This window comes from Scyliorhinus torazame, chromosome 22 (genome assembly GCF_047496885.1).
Source record: "Scyliorhinus torazame isolate Kashiwa2021f chromosome 22, sScyTor2.1, whole genome shotgun sequence".
Taxonomy (NCBI): domain Eukaryota; kingdom Metazoa; phylum Chordata; class Chondrichthyes; order Carcharhiniformes; family Scyliorhinidae; genus Scyliorhinus; species Scyliorhinus torazame.
Window position 1 is genome coordinate 64,690,190 of NC_092728.1, and position 19,940 is coordinate 64,710,129.

Sequence of the window (19,940 nt, forward strand, 5' to 3'; positions counted from 1 at the left end):
TAGGATTGTACAGAACAGTGTGTTCAACAGAGAACTTCAACAGAGAAGGAAATCATTCCTCATTCTTGTACTTAAGTATTTTTTTTGATCAGCTTGCATTATTTTATGCTCTCTCTCTCTCTCTACACAGCAGGTAGAGAGAGAAGGGAATTGTCTGAAGGAAAAAAAATGGTTACTCCCAAGCCATTGCCCAGTCAGTTGTTAAGCTGGGCCTCAAGGAGGAGCTGTAGAGCACTTTACCGACTGTCCGATCTGACAAGTGCCTGCCCACTTCTCAGTACCTTACCCAATGGTGCTACTGAGGCTATTGCCCTCCCAGATATGGGTTGGCAGGAGTAAAACCCACCACCTGTTAATCCGCCACACAGCATTTAATTCTGCTCTGTTAACAAACAAGAAAACCACTCAATTTATCATTGAGATGCCAAAGCCAACGGGATATTGTTTTAAAATTTTGTACTGTGTGACTGAAGAGACAAATACCACCCTTGGCTTGTTAGACCGATCACAACAGGTGGTTGGCAATTAAGCAATTGTGTAAAACCAGTGGTATAGCTACCCACATACTTTGAAATAATTGTACGTAACTTATTTTCACACACGCCACTTTGTTCAGATCATTGCTAATGCGTGTCGACATGAGGCGTGAGACTATCCCTGTCAAAACCAAAATCAAATGTGTCATTGGGACCAGGTGGCTTTGTGGTCATTGCCACATCAGAGGTGTTTCCAATGTGGTGAAATCCTTTTCAATACCTCACCCTACTTACGGTACATTGTGCAACAACACTGCCTTCAATTAGGTCACCCTGTCACCGGATGGGTTTTGCTGTCACAAATTATTGTTTTTTTTTTAGATCACTTAAGACTACCGAGAAATTTAAGCTGGTTATTTTCATTTAAGACCATCAGGAAGTTGAGACTTAAATGATCACAAGCTTATCAGGAAATTGTAGCTTGAGTATTTATGCCAGAGTGAATCCTGCGGCCTTGTTGGCTTGGTTTTAAATTGAACTGCTTCCGCTTGTACAGGTACATAGTTTGTCAGAGCTTTTTGTTCCCCCTCATCCCACCTCAGCGGAAAATGGTGCATTTGTTCCTTTAAAGTTCGAGATTATCAAGATTGAGCAACACCATTATAGGCTTTTCAACAAAAGACAGGCTCTCACTTTTTTTGCTGGAGAAATTAGTCTCCTTTTTTTTTATGCCAGCCGGAGCACTTTGGAATGTTTTACTATCTTACATCGTAGAATCACTACCGTGCAGCAGGAGGCCATTCGGTCCATCGAATTTGCACTGACCTTCTGAAAAAGAATTCCACCCATGCCTACTACCCTACCCTATCACAATAACCACACCTAACCTGAACACGAAGGGGCAATTTTAGCTCGGACAATCCATCTAACCTGCGCACCTTTGGACTGTGGGTGGAAACCGGAGCACCCGGGGGAAACCCACACAGACACGGGGAGAATGTGCAAACTCCTCACAGATAGTCACCCAACGCCAGAATCGAACTCAGGTTCCTGCCGCTGTGAGGCAGCAGAGCTAATCACTGTGCCATTGTACTACCCAAGTGATAAATACAAGTGTTAAATAAATTCAAATTATTATTGCCACTCTGAGTCATTGCAAAATGTGACAAGTCCACCATTATTTAGAATTATCCCCCCAATGGAAACAGTCCCAATGACTGGGAGTAGCTTTGGAGTGAGAAAGCTCACAATTCCTCTCAGGAATAAGAATAGTAAGAAGTCTTACAACACCAGGTTAAAGTCCAACAGGTTTGTTTCGAATCACTAGCTTTCGGAGGACTGCTCCTTCCTCAGGTGAATGAAGAGGTGGGTTCCAGAAACATATATAGAGACAAAGTCAAAGATGCAATACAATACTTTGAACAGCGACCACGACACTACACAATCCTTCCTGGCAATCTCTGCAAGACGTGCCAGATCATCGACATAGGTACCACCATTACGCGTGAGAACACCATCCACCAGGTACGTGGTACATACATGTGCGACTCGGCCAACATTGTCTACCTCATACGCTGCAGGAAAGGATGTCCCGAAGTGTGGTACATTGGCGAGACCATGCAGACGCTGCGACAACGGATGAACGGACATTGCGTGACAATCGCCAGGCAGTAATGTTCCCTTCCAGTCGGGGAACACGTCAGCAGTCAAGGGCATTCAGCCTCTGATCTTCTAGTAAGCGTTCTCCAAGGTGGCCTTCAGGATGCGTGGCAACGCAGAATGGCCGAGCAGAAACTTATAGCCAAGTTCCGCACACAAGAGTGCGGCCTCAACCGGGACCTTGGATTCATGTCGCATTATATTCACCCCCCACCATCTGGCCTGGGCTTGCAAAATCATCCAATTGTCCTGGCTTGAGACAATTCACACCTCTTTAACCTGTGATTATCCCTCTCTCCAGTTGCTCCGTCTTGTCCTGTAGGCTTAATTACCTGCAAAGATTTGCATTCAAAGTATCTTATTGCATCTTTGACTTTGTCAAGATATATATGTTTCTGGAACCCACCTCTTCATTCACCTGAGGAAGGAGCAGTGCTCCGAAAGCTAGTGATTCAAAACAAACCTGTTGGACTTTAACCTGGTGTTGTAAGACTTCTTACTGTGCCCACCCCAGTCCAACGTCGGCATCTCCACATCAGGAATAAGAAAAGCATCCTTTGACTCAAAGGAAGAGAACAATATTTTGTTTCTCAGGGTGACGACTCCTCACTGCTGAGAGCGATCTTAGAATAAAAACATTAGCACACACTCAGAATTAAAAACTGCAATATATATATGTTGGGCAGAATTTACCGGCTGTTCACTCCAGCAGGATATTCCGGTCCCACCCATGAGGCACAGATTTACCAGTGATGAGGGGTACAGTCAACAGGAAATCACGTTGACAACGGTAGGACCAGAAATTCCCGCTGGCAGGCCGACTCCGCCACCGAAAACACGTGGGTATCAACCAAGTGGGTTGGTCGACAGATCTCACCCAGTGGTTCATCCATTTTCTTTTAAAGGACTGATTTATCTCCACGCCGGTGTATTGGATTATTTGGGATCCTGTGGATAAGCTTATCAGAGTTTGGTCACATTTTTATCATATCCTTGAGGTGCAGTCTAGCATCAAACATTCGGTGCTCCAGGCTGGATGTAAACCAGCAGTGACTAGCTCAGTGAGAAGGAGAACTTGAGCAGTGCGAAATGAAATGAAATGAAAATCGCTTATTGCCACAAGTAGGCTTCAAATGAAGTTACTGTGAAAAGCCACCCGTCACCACATTCCGGCGCCTGTTTGGGGAGGCTGGTACGGGAATTGAATCGTGCTGCTGGCCTGCCTGGGTCTGCTTTCAAAGCCAGCGATTTAGCCCTGTGCTAAACCAGCCCCTATGCAGCTTACATAGGCCATTTGGCCCTTCGGGCCTGCTCCGCCATTCATTATGATCACGGATGATCATTGAGTTCAATACCCTGATACCACCTTCCCCCCAAATTCCTTGATCACTTTAGCCCCAAGAGCTATAGAAAACTCCTTCTTGAAATTACACAATGTTTTAGCCTCAATTTCTTTCACTGGTAGTGAATTCCTCAAGATTCACCACTCTCTGAGTGAAGAAATTTCTCCTCACCCCAGTCCTAAAAGGTTTACCCCTTATCCTCAAACTATGACCCCTAGTTCTGGACTCCCCCACCATCGGGAATAGTCTTTCTTTTTGCGATCTCCCATCCTGGTGGCAGGAGGCGGCACACCACTCGCTGGTGGCGGGATTCTCTGTCCCCCTCTTTGTCAATGGGAGTTCCCGATGAAGCCACCCCACGCCGCTGGGAAACCCGAGGAGGGAGGATGTGCTGCCAGTGGGAGTACAGTGTTAACCACTGCGCCACCATGCTTCCCACTTGCCAACACAAAAATTATCCATTTATCTGTTTCTGTTAGATAACCAATCCTCTATCCATGCTAAAAGGTTACCGTTACATCATAAACTATGAGGTTCAGTTAGCTCAGAGTTAGCTTTGTGGCTAGTTCGTAATGCGAAGTGATGCCAACAGTGTGGTTTGAATTCCCGTACTGGCTAAGTTTCTTCATGGTGGCCCCATCTCGGGGTGGCAGATGGCGCAGTGGTTAGCACTGGGACTACGGCACTGAGGACCCGGTTTTGAATCCCGGCCCTGGGTCACTGTCCGTGTGGAGTTTGCACATTCTCCCCATGCCTGCGTGGGTTTCACCCCCACAACCCAAAGATGTGAAGGTTAGGTGGATTGACCACGCTAAATTGCCCCTTAATTGGAAAAGAAATAATTGGGTACTCTAAATGTATTTATTTTTTAAATGATGGCCACCACCTCTCAACCCCACCCTTCGCCTGAGGTGTGGTGACCCTCACAACCAGTCAGTTCTCTCTCAAAAAAGCGGAGAGAGCAACCTATGGTCCTCAAGGACTATGGTGACTTCAATGTCATGCAGTGAGCTACTTGTGTAGTAAACTTTGACATGGCACCTTATCAGATGCCTTTTGGAAATCCAAATACGCTACATCTGGAGGTTCCCTTTTATCTATTGCTGGTTACTTCTCAAAAAGCTCAAATAAATTATTGAAACACGATTTCCCCTTCGCAAAACATGTGCTGAATTCTCCGCTGGCAGGATTCTCCCTTCCGCAGGCAGCACACACCCAACCACAGCTTTCCCGGCGGTGTGGATTGGCTACAATGGGAAAGCCCATTGGCCAGCAGGCTGAACGGAGAATCCTGCTGCCAGAGAAGCTCGCTGCCAAACAACACTCGGCTGGGATGGTGGAGAATTCACCCCATTGACTCCGCCTGCTTGCATTGAGGTTTTCCAAGTGCCTTGCCACAACCTTAATAGTAGATTCCAGCATTTCCGAAGACAGGTGCTGAGCGAACTGACCTGTAGTTTCCCGCTTTCTGTTCCCGCCTATCTTGAATAGTGGAGTTACATTCTGATGGGATCTTTCCGAAATCTAGGGAATTTTGAAAAATTAAAATCAATGCATCCACTATCTCAGCAGCTATTTCTCCTAAAAACCTAGGGACCTGGGGACCTGTCAGCTTTTAGTTCTGATCATTTTCTCACTACCATTTTCCTGGTGACTGTAATTGTTTTAAGTTCCTCCCTCCCTTTCACCTCCTGATGCGGACTTATTTCTGGGATGTTATTTGTTTCCTCTACAATGAAGACAGATGCAAAATATCGGTTCAATTCATCCGCCATTTCCTTATTCCCATTATTCATTCCCCAGACTCACTCTGTAGAGGACCAAAGTTCACTTTACTTGCACTCTTCCTTTTTTAAAACTTGTAGAAACTCTTACTATCTGTTTTGTATTTCTAACTAGCTTTCGCTCAAACTCTAATTTCTCACGCATCATTTTTCTAGCGATTCTTTGCTGCTTTTTATATTCTGTCCAATCTTTTATCCTACCATGAATCTTCACAGAATTGTTTGCTTTTTCTTTCAACTTGATACTACCTTTAACTTCCCTAGTTAGGCCTCGGTGTGGACCCCGATACAGGGGAACCACCGGTTTGTCCCAGGGAGAATAGATGGAGGGTTTTCGGGGTGGCACAGGGCAGGGATAAGAAGGTTAGAGGACCTGTTCGTGGATGGGAAGTTCGCGAGCCTGGGTGAGCTGGAGGAGAATTACGGGCTCCCCCCCAGGTATCTACAGGTAAGGGTGTTTGCCAGGCGGCAAGTGGTGGAATTCCCGCTGCTGCCGCCACACACGGTACCGGACAGGGTGCTCTCGGGGGTGTGGGCTGGAGGGGGAAGATCTCGGCAACATCCAGGTGATGCAGGAAGAGGAGGAGGCCTCGGTGGAGGAGCTGAAAGGTAAGTGGGAGGAGGAGTTGGGGGAGGAGATCGAGGAGGGGACGTGGGCAGATGCCCTTGGGAGGGTGAACTCTTCCTCTTCGTGCACGAGGCTCAGCCTCATACAGTTTAAGGTGCTGCACAGGGCACACATGACCGGGACAAGGATGAGCCAGTTTTTTGGGGGTGAGGACAGGTGTGTTTGGTGCTCAGGGAGCCCAGCAAACCACACCCATATGTCCTGGGCATGCCCAGCGCTGGAGGAATTTTGGAAGGGCGTAGCGAGGACGGTGTCGAGGGTGGTAGGATCCAGGGTCAAACTGGGTTGGGGGCTCGCAATATTTGGAATTGCAGGGGAGCCGGGAGTGCAGGAGGCGAAAGAGGCCGGTATTCTGGCCTTTGCGTCCCTGGTAGCCCGGCGAAGGATTCTTCTTCAGTGGAAGGATGCGAGGCCCCCAAGCGTTGAATCCTGTATCAATGATATGGCGGGGTTCAGTAAATTGGAGAGGGTGAAATTTGCCTTAAGGGGATCGGTGCAAGGGTTTTTCAGGCGGTGGCAACCGTTCTTAGACTTCCTGGCAGAATGGTGGACAATGGTCAGCAGCAGCAGCAACCCGGGGGGGGGGGGGGGGGGGGGGGAGAGGGGGGGAGGGGAGGGGGGGGAAAGGGGAGGGGGGGATGTGGGTTCTATTTTATTTTTATTTGTCTATACTGGGGGATCTGAGGGGGTGTATATATTTGCTATGTTTGCTATGTGTTTCGGCGGGTGTTAATTTATTATTTATGTATGGGGGGAGGGGGGCACGGGGTTGTTTTGTTTTGTTTTGTATTTAATTCTATTGGGTTCCTTTTACATTTTGTTGTTGATATTCTGTGAAAACTTTAATAAAAATTATTTTTTTTAAAAACACTTCCCTAGTTAGCTCCGCATGGTACATCCTTCGCCTGGAGTCTTTCTTTCTCACTGGAATGTATCTTTAGTGAGTGTTATGAAATAGCTCCATAAATGTCTGCTCTGCATCGCCACTGACCTATCCCTTAACCTAATTTCCTAGTTCACATTAACCAGCTTTGACTTCAGACTATAATTTCCTACATTTAAGTTAAAAATGCTGGTCTTATTCCCATTCTTCTCGCCCTTGAATTGAATGTAAAATTCAATCACGTTATGATCACTGCTACCTCGGGGATGTAATGTTAAGCTGAGTCAGTTTCTTGCTGATTTCAGCTGCCATTATTATGAATTGCTGCTGGCAACAAAGAGCATTGCACGTTAGAGGTCAATAACTTCCCTTCATGTGAAAAAGATAAGGATCTAGATCTTACATGGAGCGGCTCTCAACATCAGATCACCGGTTCACTCAAATTTTTCCCTGCCCCAAAGTCGCTCCGCATTCATGGTCAGGTCCTCTGAGCATAGCTTTAATAGAAAGGTGGAGCTCAGCATCCCTCAGGGAATTCCATCACAGTGGAGTAGAGTCAGGGGAAGACAGGACGTATCCCTTTATTATGGCACTGACTGCCACATGGTAATTTAAAATGTCCAGTGTGAATGGGTGAAAGGAAGAATGTTAGCAAATGGGTGAGTGGATGAATGGATGGGTGAGTAGGGTGGCAGGCAGGTAAGGTGGTAGGTGTGTAAGGTGTATCAGGTGGGTAGGGTGGCTGAGAGGGGAGGTGCATGTAGGATGGAAGGTGGGTAGGGTGGCTGGTGGGTAGGGGGCAAGTGCATCGGGCAATGGTTGGTTGAGGTGACCGCTGGGTTCGGAGATAGTCAGGTCTGGTTGGGACAGTCAAAGGTGGTGGACGGGGGTGGTCAGGCTGTGGGGTAGTTGGGTGGTCGGGTGAAGTAGCTATTGGTCTAGGGGAGTGTCAATGTGAGTGATTTTTAGGTCAGTTCTGTAGCTACCCAGGTGTTAGACAAGGACTTTTCTGTCTACCAATTCCTGGGTAACTATCTAAGCAAGTCCCACAGAGCTGCCTGAAGTCTCCAACTCGAAGTCATAGTTGGAGACAAATGTGAAGGTCCTGGGCAGCAGAGGAATTATCCATCAGACGTCCTCACTTCCCAGGCAATTGCTACAGAGGTCAGCGCGTCGGACTTCCACAGATTGTCAACACACATCTCAGGCCATACACTTGCTTTCCGATGATCCGGAGACCGGAGGATCTGGACCATTAACTTTGTGAGCTTGATGCTGAGTCAGTCCTATCCATAGCGAAACATGCTAATTCAATAAAGGTGCTCAGTAGCGTGGATCTTATTTACCCATAGAAAGGAAAAGGTGAAAAAGGATACCAATTCCATAAAACCCATTTTACACTATCACACAAAGACAAAATCTGTACTACTGTGTTTAGTAGGCCACAGGAGGAGGCGTTTGATCAGATGACACAAAATCCTCAAATATCTTGGCAAGCAAAGCTAATGGGCGAAATTCTCCCCCAACGGCGCGATGTCCGCCGACTGGCGCCAAAAACGGCGCCAATCAGACGGGCATCGCGCCGGCCCAAAGGTGCGGAATGCTCCGCATCTTTGGGGGCCGAGCCCCAACATTGAGGGGCTAGGCCGGCGCCGGAGGGATTTCCGCCCCGCCAGCTGGCGGAAATGGTGTTTGTTGCCCCGCCAGCTGGCGGAAATGGCGTTTGGTGCCCCGCCAGCTGGCGTGGAAATGCGGCGCATGCGCGGGAGCGTCAGCGGCCGCCGACAGTTTCCCGCGCATGCGCAGTGGGGAGAGTCTCTTCCGCCTCCGCCATGGTGGAGGCAATGGCCGAGGCGGAAGAGAAAGAGTGCCCCCACGGCACAGGCCCGCCCGCGGATCAGTGGGCCCCGATCGCGGGCCAGGCCACCGTGGGGGCACCCCCCGGGGTCAGATCGCCCCGCGCCCCCCCCCCCAGGACCCCGGAGCCCGCCCATGCCGCCTGGTCCCGCCGGTAAATACCAGCTTTGATTTACGCCTGCGGGACAGGCAATTTCTGGGCGGGACTTCGGCCCATCCGGGCCGGAGAATTGAGCGGGGGGTCCCGCCAACCGGCGCGGCCCGATTCCCGCCCCCGCCCAATCTCCGGTACCGGAGACTTCGGCGGGGGTGGGGGCGGGATTCACGGCGGCCAACAGCCATTCTCCGACCCGGCGGGGGGTCGGAGAATGACGCCCCATAAGTCTGTGGGATTGTATCTGAAGTGTGCCACTATAGGAGATAACTGCATAGACTGTCAATGGCACCTGTCGAAGGCAAATAATGCTTTGGGACTTATGATTTTTGTTCTCCTATATGTGTCTTGCACAACATGAAGTAGTCTCTGATGGATGCAAATAGTCAAACAAGGAATGGAAAACAATTCATTCTCAGGACATAGGCATGACTGACAGTATTGGCAATTATATCCCTGCAGTGCAGAAGGGGACCATTCGACCCATTGAACATGCACCGACCCCCTGAAATAACACCCTACCTAGGCCCACTCCCCTGCAACCACACCAATCCTGCACATCTTTGGACACTAAGGGGCAATTTAGCACGGCCAATCCTCCTCACCTGCACATGTTTGGACAGTGGGAAGAAACCGGAGCACCCAGAGGAATCTCACACAGACGAGGGGAGAAAGTGCAAACTCCACACAGTCACCCAAGACCGAATTGAACCCGGGTCCCTGGTGCTGTAAGGCAGCAGTGCTAACCACTATGCTACCACGCTGGTGAGGAAGTGGTGGTGGCTCTTTTTCTTGAACCATTATTTAGCAGCTTGGTATAACTGAATGGATTCGAGGCCACTTCAGAGGATATTTTAGAGACAACTACATTAGTGAGGCACTGGAGTTACATTTGGGCCAAATCAGGTATGTACAGTAGGTTTTCCTTCGCTAAAGGACAACAGTGAAATGCAGTACACCTGAGTGTGCTGCAAAGATGCGCAGTTCAAGTTGAGCACCAGCATGCTGCATCTGTTGAAACCGGAAAATATTTGCCACTGCAACATGCTAAATTGGCTCCAATATGTTTGAATAAACAGACGCTAAGACCTTGAGGAAGCCAACTCACACCTCCCTGATTGAAGCTTAGGCTTTCCTGCTGAGCAATACAAAGTGGTAAAGGCTGAGCCTTCAATCAGTCCCAGCGCAATTGTAATGGTGTAAAGGACCCATTTTAGTGAGGTATTTCTGCTGTCACAATTGGCAATCCTGGAGAAAATAATTGTGAGTTAAAGAAAAGGCTTCAACCTCTCACAGTGGTCTGCACCTTAATAGTGTGAATCAATTTACTGCTTTTAGGAGGGGGGAAAAAAAATCACAAAGCACTACATTAGGTTCCCCTCAGAAACAAAAGCACAGCTTCTATACCAAATTGTCTACATTTCCTCCAGTGCTAACTGAAGATATTACAACAAAATGCACCATAATAGCAGGTAACGAAGTAAGATGCCGTTTTGAGACAGAGAGAGGACTACAAGGTTTGACATCAATTGTTCCAAGGTCCAGAGTCTCTGGGCTGGATTCTGCGGCTATGTCCACAGGATCCGTCTGGTCTTACGACCAAAAAGTCGCCGCCGCCTACGCACCGGTGCTCCGCCTGGAGAGGGGCTAGCAGCTGCGACACATAAAGCCCACGGCTTTACTTGCCGATACGCAGAATGGCCGGGCTGTGGCCGCAAATGTGCATGGCCATACAACATGGAGCCTTCTGCGCGTGGACAGGGCCTGCCAAAAACTGCCCCCTGTAATCCTCCTCGCCACCCCCGCCACTCCCTACTGCTTGCCTTACTGAGACCAACTCACTTGCAAAGAGCAGGATGGATTCTTGATATTTTCCTTCTCCGCATGGTTCAACTACTCAGTGCTTCCAGAGCAAAACCATTGTGGGAGGCACAGCTCAGCTACATTTTCATATTACTACAACTAACATTCTTGCATGTTTCATTTATATCACCCAAATGATGCATACATGTTTATCTTTGCTGACTCACAGTACAGTCAGCTTTCCTATGCCTCGACTAGACAATAGTGTACAAAGTATCACAAACATACTTATTCACTTTTGTAGAGATGGTTAGAACTTCTTTGCAGCGAATGTAATAATTTGTTTACCATCCTTTCTATCTTGTCAAGCCTTTCTTCATGCTAAATATGTAGGAATTAATCAGTTGGCTGGTATGAGCAGCCCAGGTTAACTTTTTCCACTTCATCTGCAGGTTTTGGACACACGTCCTACCATGTCAAAGTAACATGAGAATTTAGTTTGCCTGATACTTGCATCCGTTCCTCTTCTATTCCCTTTTCTGACCTATTGACTACTGTAACCTAATGCCACTGATTTACAATTTTTTTCCTCTTCCTATCCCTATAACCTCCCCCAAACCAACCTCCAAATGCTCCATTCCTCCAACCCTGACCTTGTACAACACCCCTACCTTTGCCACACAACTGGCAGATGAACCTTGAGCCACTTTGCCCCACACACTGGAATCTCTCTCGAAATGCCCTCCATCTTTCCATCTCTCTTTCTTCCTTTGCAACCATTTAAAAAAATAAATTTAGAGTATCCAATCATTTTCTTTCCAATTAAGGGGCAATTTAGCAAGGCCAATCCACCTACACTGCACATCTTTGGGTTGTGGGGGGGGGGGGGGGGGGCGAGACCCACGCAGACAGACATGGGGAGAATGTACAAACTCCACACAGACAGTGATCTGGGGCCGGGATCGAACCCGGGTCCTCAGCGCCGTAGGCAGCAGTGCTAACCACTGAGCCACTGTTCCTTTGAGACCACTATAAAATCCACCTCTTTGACCAAGCTTTCGATTATCCATCCACCCCGCCACCCGAATATATTTTTCTGTCCGAGTGTCCAGTATGATTGCAGCTCTGTGAAGTACCACAGGAGTTTATTTTTATATTAAACGCACAATTAAAGGCTGTTGCGTCTGAGTGAGCAAGTTACACTGCCAGACACAAAGATAGAAAGGCATCAGTGGTGGGGAAATGGTGGCCTTGGAAAGGACACGGTGGGAAAGGACTGCAATATTCGAGAAGGAATTTCTATCAGTGGCCTTGGGAGAATAATAAGTAAAACTTTTAAGATTGATGATGGCCCTTACCCCTTAAATAGAGGTCAAGATTCTCTGGCCTTCCCGCGGCTTGTTTCTTGGCGGCGGGAGACAGCCCCGCCGTTGGCCGGCGGCAGATACTTCTTGTTCTGCTGCTATCAAAGGGATTGCCCATTAAATCCTCCCCACGCTGGCAGGAAACCATCGGCGGGGTGCACCATCGGCGGGACTGGAAGATCCCGTCGGCTGAAGAGCAAGATAATCACACCAAAATCTATGAAGGGATGCAGTTGTGGAAAAGTCAGGATTGGATTCCAGACAGTGCATTCAACAACAATTTGCATTCATATAGCACCTCCAGTGTCGCAAAATGTCCAAGGGTGGCTCGGTAACACAGTGGTTAGCACAGTTGCTTCACAGCGCCAGGATCCCAGGATCGAATCCTGAATCCTGGCTTGAGTCATTGTCTGTGTGGAGTCTGCACGTTCTCCCTGTGTCTGCGTGGGTTTCCCCCGGGTGCTCCGGGTTTCCTCCCACAAGTCCCGAAAGACGTGCTGTTAGGTAATTTGAACATTCTGAATTCTCCCTCTGTGTACCTGAACAGACGCCGTAGTGTGGTGACTAGGGGATTTTCACAGTAACTTCACTGCAGTGTTAATGTAAGCCTACTTGTGACAATAAAGATTATTATAAGGGTGCTTTGGAAATATCATCGGTCAAATGGCACCAAGCAGAAACAGGAGATATCAAGACAGGTCACCTAAAACGTTGTCAAAAAGGTAGGCTTTAGGGGATGTCTGGAGGAGAGAGAATTGTGGGGAAGTGGAATCCAGGCTTGGGCCCAGCAGCTGAAGGCACAGTCACAATGCAGGATCGATGAAAATCGAGGATGCGCCTGGTGCTAAATTGGAAGAGCGTTGAGATCTTAAAGGCTTGAAAAACTGGGGACCATGACAGAGGTTGGATGAGAACACTTCAGCTATTACTGCATTTCTGGACTCCACATCTTTAGCATGGAAATTAAAGTTGCAGTGTTAACCTTTGAATGTTCAGTGAGGTAAAATACGTGGCATCTTAACCGAGCTATTTACCAGTTTTATTCTGGAGTTAAGCACAATCTTGCAAATATTAATCGCCAGACATGCTTTAGAAGAAAATAGAAATTTATCTGATTATTTCTTTGCACATTTACGAAAAAGTGCTATGTGAGCCAAATATAAATCAACCCTCTGGGGACTGAAGCCTGGTTGGATTTCCATTGTGGTAGCTTTACAATTTCACCTACAGTAGTATCAGTTACCTTACTCATTATTTATTGATCTCAACGAACTCTGTCACTCAACAGCATTGTACTGGGAGACTTACATTAATATACGCTCATTAGTAGCTGCCTCATTCAAAGGTCATTTCAGTATTGACTCCCATACCCTTAAGAAACTGTCCCTGCTCTTTTTAACTTCCTTTCTCTCCCGAAGCTGACGTTTACCTCATGCTTGGTTTGTATGCGACTGTTCTTGTCAAACTTTCTGGTGTCTCAGCCAAATTGCTATTCTTAGTTTGTGACTTTAGAAAGGGACCATCAGTCAACAGACTTTTCAATCATGGGGAACTGCAGTCTGGCCCAATCATGTCTACACGTGATATGCATGCAGACACACAAGCAGAAGTCAATTTTAAGTGATCGGGAGTGCCAGCTCATGCTGATTATTTCCCCCTCCCTAGTCCTAGGGGCATTGAGTAAAATATGACTTGTGCAATTTAATAGAAAAGACTAATTAGCAGGAATGTTGTCATACTGAATATTCATGCTGTTATCTTATGACATGGCAGACTGCTAATTATTCAGCAGATCGGCCTTTGTGAGAATAAAGAATTTGACTGTTGCCAGTCATTAAAGTCGGAACTGAACACGGAAAATAAGTCTGTTTATCCAGAATTGACCAATCCTGGATTAATCAGCAGATTTTACTTGCAGAAAACAAGACCCATTGTGGTCTCTGGATTCCTGAGCATAGCAGAAATTCCAGAATTGATCAATGTTCAGAACGTCGTTCATATCTGTTGTCAACCCATCATTTCAATTGACAAAGGTCAGGGTATTATGTTCCTTGAGCATCCATTTTTCTCCACTGCTCTCCTAAATGTGCTCAGCCATTCGAATTTACATACAAACATGAGGGGCAGGGAAGACCAGGTGGTTCATCAAGCCTATCGCACGCTCATGACGACCAGGGCATGAAGACAAGATACTTTCTAACCCCTCCACCCAATGATCTGTTCAACATGAACCAGCTTGTACCATTCTTAACAAGTGTGTCTTGACAGTGAGCAATGAATGATAGGAGGCTTTCCTTGGGCGACACGGTAGCACAGTGGTTAGCACCGTTGCTTCACAGCGCCAGGGTCCGAGGTTTGATTCCCAGCTTGGCCACTGTCTGTGCGGAGACTGCACATTCTCCCCGTGTCTGCGTGGGTTTCCTCCGGGTGCTCCGGTTTCCTCCCACAAGTCCTGAAAGACGTGCTTGTTAGGTAATTTGGACATTCTGAATTCTCCCTCAGTGTACCCGAGCAGGTGCTGGAATGTGGCGACTAGGGGATTTTCACAGCAACTTCATTGCAGTGTTAATGTAGACCTACTTGTGACAATAAAGATTATTTGAAAAAAAACTGATGAGGGCATACCAAGTGAGCTTGACTCAGAGTAACCTACATAGAGATAGTGATCTGGGGTTGAAATCTGTCTTAATTTTTTAAAAAACTGTTTCTAACCCAGTAACGCTATGGTCAGTTCTAACACCCAAACCAAGCTGTTCCTGTGATCGTACAGGTCAGTATAGAATCATAGAACAGTGCAGAAGGAGGCCATTCAGCCCATTGAGTCTGGACCGACCCTCCAAAAGATCACCCTGGCCCACTCCCCTGCCCTATCCCCATAACCCCACCTAACCATTGGACACTAAGGGGCAATTTGGCATGGCCAATCTACCTAAACCTGCACATCTTTGGACTGTGGGTGGAAACCAGAGTACCCGGAGAAAACCCACGCAGATACGGGGAGAACGTGCAAACTCCACACTTGCAGTCACCCAAAGGCGGAATTGAACCCAGGTTCCTGGCGCTGTGAGGCAGCAGTGCTAACGATTATGTCACCGTGCTGTGTGAAGTTTTACCCACTAACCCAGTAAGGGACAGTTCCTGTTTAACTGAATGCAGTTGGCTGACATTATGGGGTTTATGTAAATCAGCACTTTCCTGCACGCTCCTTCTCTTTCAAATTCAAATTCTTGCACAAAAGATGTGATTTGCAAAAGCTGAACACTGTAAACTGCATTCAACAGCAATCCTTAAGACGTTCATTCTCTTTAGAGGCCCATTTTCATGTGATATCTGCCAAACTGAAATCAAAGGTTATGGATTTTTTTTTACACTTAATGACTACAAGCGTAGACGGGAACACCACTCTAACTAATGAGATGGAAATAGAAGCAGATCACAGCTCATAAAAGGTGACCTTTTCACATTCCAATGCTTTCATGCCTTCAGTTCACTCATCTGTGTTATCAATAAATCTGGAGTCCACACAATCTGCCCTTTCTGCGGCTCTTGTTGACTGTCTAACTAACTTCACTGAGGTGAACATAACCTGCTAATTCTATTTGAAGTTTCCCTTATCACCTGATATTTAATAGACAAATCGGGCCAAATATTTTCCCAGATCAAGATGAAAATTTCGCATTTCTTTCTGGAATATTCCGTACGTGGAACTTGAATTTGCTTTTCAGCAATTTGTTTCCCCTCCTCCCTGACAGTTTTCGCCCCTCCTGTCACCTAAGCGTGTGAAGGTTTGGTGCCATGGATACCCGGGATCTCTCCCAAGAAGCCATTTTTCATGTGTGAGGTTGAACGAACAGCAGGTGTTCACTGGTTGGTTGGCTGCAGAGGACAACACACCTTGTTCTCAGGTTGAAGCATTTTTTCCAATAAGGCTCACAGGAGAGCTTTCAGGAGCTGGTCCCAAGACCTCAAGATTTTATTTGCCCCATTCTATTGTACAACTTGGAGCATTAAGATCAATTGGATCTTGACTGAGGTCAGCTAGCTCAGCATAGGTTTCAAACTGAACCCAGAGCCTTTTTGGTTTATATTCCTCTGTCCCACACAGTAAACTTTGTTGCCTGTTTTATTTTGTGAAAGCAATGAAGCTTTTTCCTTTGTGTTAGCTTTGAAGAAGGACCACAAACAGTTTATGAGCAGTTGACTCTGTCAGCGTCATTATTTTATCTGGGAACCGTCGATTAATAAAAGTTGAAAGGTGATATCAAGGCTCACCTCTGCTCCGTGGGGCTGTACATCTCACTGCTTTGGCAGCTGCTAATTGTAATGGGGTCAAAGTTGTGGAAGGAGCGCAGGGCCACCCCAGAGATGGCAACGTACAGTGAATGGAAGGTAATTAGGATGGCCGAGGTCCTGTAGAAAGGCTGACTGAGGTCGTGAATGACAGGGATAACGAGGGGGTTGTTCCTGCAGTTCAAAAGATGCATTCCTGCAGAAAAGGCGGGAGACAAACATTGATCGTTAAAAATCAGCAAGGCGTTCCAATCTTTGCCGCTGCGAATTTTCATCAAAAAAATACATTTAGACAGCATTAAAAACAAAGAGAACATGATTATTTATTAACCCATTTCAGGCGGTGGAGTATTTCTATCAGTTTTTCCAGTGAGTTTGTGTATGAAAATAAAGCCTGTATTTTCTCCTGACCAGTGATTGGGAAATATGCAACCTGGATATTCCACAAGATAATCTGAGACCTACCCATCTGCTATCAATTTGTTGTTCATCATACCAGTGTACTATTTTTGATGTGTACTAATTAAGCAAAACCCTTTCACGGTGGGAGCACTCTTTTTCTTTGGGTAGCATTCAGAAGTTAGAACAGATGGTCCCTGCAATTGGCTCAATGTTTGCAAGGGATTCCCTGCACAGATAAGCTTCAAAACCACAGAGCTAGAGCATGGAAAACATTGGAGAAAGTTGAAAGTTTTTTTTAAATAATTTGTTTTACAGCGAGCAGATATTCTATTAAACCTCAGCCTTTCCAAACATGTGTCACCTCTCCCATTCACCGTGACTGACTAATGAAGGAAGGTTTATTTTCCTTGCTCGTGATGCTGTTCCAAGTACAAATGCCGAATCATCTGCACTCAACGAAGATATAAAAGTTGAGAACTTTACAGTCCTGTTTGCTGCAGCAACTGGGTTTACACGGGTTTAAGGGCATGTTTCTGAGTCGCAAGTGAGGGGGGATTGATGCTGAGTTAGCCATGGTTTTGGAGTGTCAATTTAAACTTCACACTACAGAACAGAAGGAGAACATTGGGCCCATCGAGTCTGCACTGACCCTTTGAACGACCACACTACCTGGGCCTAATCTCCCATCCCCACCCTAAGGGGCAATTCAGCATGGCCAATCCACCTAACCTGCACATCTTACTACTGTGGGAGGAAACCAGAGCACCGGAGGAAACCCACGCAGACACCGGGAAAATGTGCAAACGCCACACAGACAGTTACCCAAGGTCGAAATCGAACCTGGGTCCCTGGCACTGTGAGAAAGCAATGCTAACCGCTGTGCCGCTGAATACAAACATACTTTGATTTTCTGTTCCTTCATGCCGGCGGGGTTCTCTGTTCCTGCTGCAATGCATGGAAATTGGGCTGAGTGCCAAATTCGCCATCCACGCTGGATTCACAATGGAGAATGGCGCCCCAATGAGTAGGAGTGGGCCATTCAGCCCAATGTTCTGCTATTCAGTTAGAGTATGGCTGATCTGAATTGAACTCCACTGCCTTGACTTGCTTCTGTGCTCCATAATAACTTTAACCAACAACAAAAAAATCTATCAGTCTCAGGTTTGATCATATCCATAGGTCCCCAGGCTCAACAGGCCTTTGGAGCAGAGTTCCAGATGTGACCGCTGCTTTTGAAATCAGAGTGCTATTCTGACACCTCGGACATTGAAAGGTGTACATCTACTGCTTTGTACTTATAAATTTTTGAAGACTTTGAGCTCTGAATTTTGGGTGTGAGATTTGAGACCGCTGGAGGTTTGGTTCTGCTGTGCCGAATATGTTGTGATTTGGCACGGATGGTAATTCCTTGATTTAACAACACAGTGGAGCAGGGACTGCTTTGCCGCAAGGTTAGAGTTGGTGTGTAACTATGTTCTTGAACTGGAAGCACAGTTATACTATCAGATCTGGTCAGAGAATATAGAGATGGCAGTTGCTATGATATTCAGTCATCAGAATTTGCCCCAGGTGCACAAAGGTATGAGGGACATAGATAGGAAGGAACCTTTCCCCTTAGTAGAAGGGTCAATAACCAGGGGAAAATAAATTTGAGGGTAGGAGCAAGAGGTTTAGAGGGAAATTGAGAAAAAACGTTTTCACCCAGCAGATGGTGGGAATCAGGAACTCGCTGCCTGAAAGGGTGATAGGGAAGGGAACCGTCACCACATTTAAAAAACAATTAGGTGAGCACTTGAAACGCCAAAGCACACAAAGCTACGGGCCAAGTGCTGGAAAATGGGATTTAAATAGATAGATGCTTGATGGCCGGCACAGACCCGATGGGCTGAAGGGCCTCTTTTTGTAGTATTATACTCTATGGGAGCGATTTATCAGCCTCGCCGTGCCCGACTTGGGGTGCAACGGGGCCAGTAAATCTCACGAGAGGCAACTCACCAGAGTTACCGGCCTCGTTGCCTCCCGAGTCAGTATCTGGATCCCACACATTGAGGTCGGGATCCAGATTTGCATATTCAAGTGAGTAGTTATTCTCATTTAAATGGGTCTACACCAGATTTACACAGTGCCTGGGATCGAACAGCCTCGCCTCGTGTCAGGGATACCCTGTCCGGAGGGGTGCCCGATGGGATGGGGTGCGGGAGGGGGACCCGATAAGCTGCTAATTGGTAAATTGTGGATTTGGGAGGGTCCAAGGTCACAGTGGGGAGGGGGGGGGATCTAGAAATCGGAAAATGGCACCTTGATTTCTTCCTGCACTGGCGATTGGAACGCTCTAGCGCACAAAGTGCTCCTAAGTGCGATCTCAGTGGGTCGTTCCCCGCTGGGGCCCAGAAATGAAGACAAGTCTCGTTTAATACAGGGTCGTTCTCGCCACTGCCAGTGCTGGAAAACACCCGACTAAACGGGCCCAACACAGGACTCTGATTCATTCCCGTTGAATCGTGCCCTACGACTCGATGAGTAACAGTGTAGGTTTTTCTATAAATGCAGTATGAAAACTTCCGTCGGCACAAAAGCTCCTATGTAATCTTGACCATGGAAAATGGTGCATTGTGTGTCAAAAGTGCAGCAAGCAGCAAATGCACAGTTTTCACACTGCCAGCTGTACTTGAAATTATAATCAGGCCAAAGGGATCTTGGTTCAACAGTAGTGGAGAGCAGGCAATCCCGTGAATGGCCAGTGTGCAGTGCCAGGTGGATTTAAAAAAAAAAAAATTTAGAGTACCCAATTCATTTTTTCCAATTAAGGGGCAATTTAGCGTGGCCAATCCACCTACCTTGCACACCTTTTAGGTTGTGGGGGCGAAACCCATGCAAACATGGGGAGAATGTGCAAACTCCACACAGACAGTGACCCAGAGCCGGGATCGAACCTGGGACATTGGCGCCGTGAGGCAACAGTGCTAACCACTTGCGCCACCGTGCTGCCCTCGCGCCAGATGGAGTTCAGTGAGCTCTTGAACATGTAAGAGCACCAAAATAAAATAAAAACCCAAAAGGAAGAAAGGGCGATAAGTAGAACTCGAAGCAAGCAGGGAAAAGAACTGACTGTGAATGAGTGCTTTCACGGAGAAAGAGGTCTGCACATTTTAAAAGACAAGTGAGATTATCTTTTGAAGGAAGCAGAGATGTGTGTTTGTTGTTTGATTGTCTCACTTAGTTTTCCTTTCACTCTTTTCATTTGCTGCTCTTTGTTTGGGTTATTCCCGATGTGTATCCTCGTGGTACTGATCCCCG

The 19,940-nt window shown here is 47.0% G+C and overlaps 1 protein-coding gene across 2 annotated transcripts in view; it reads right to left on the reverse strand.

Moving 5' to 3' along the window:
* Positions 1-19,940, reverse strand: part of LOC140399096 (pappalysin-1-like) — a 457,633-nt gene that overhangs the window by 250,435 nt on the left and 187,258 nt on the right. For both annotated transcript variants that reach the window (XM_072488243.1, XM_072488242.1), the window contains exon 13: positions 16,224-16,437. In XM_072488243.1, coding sequence (XP_072344344.1) covers positions 16,224-16,437 — 214 coding nt within the window. The remainder of the gene's footprint in view (positions 1-16,223; positions 16,438-19,940) is intronic.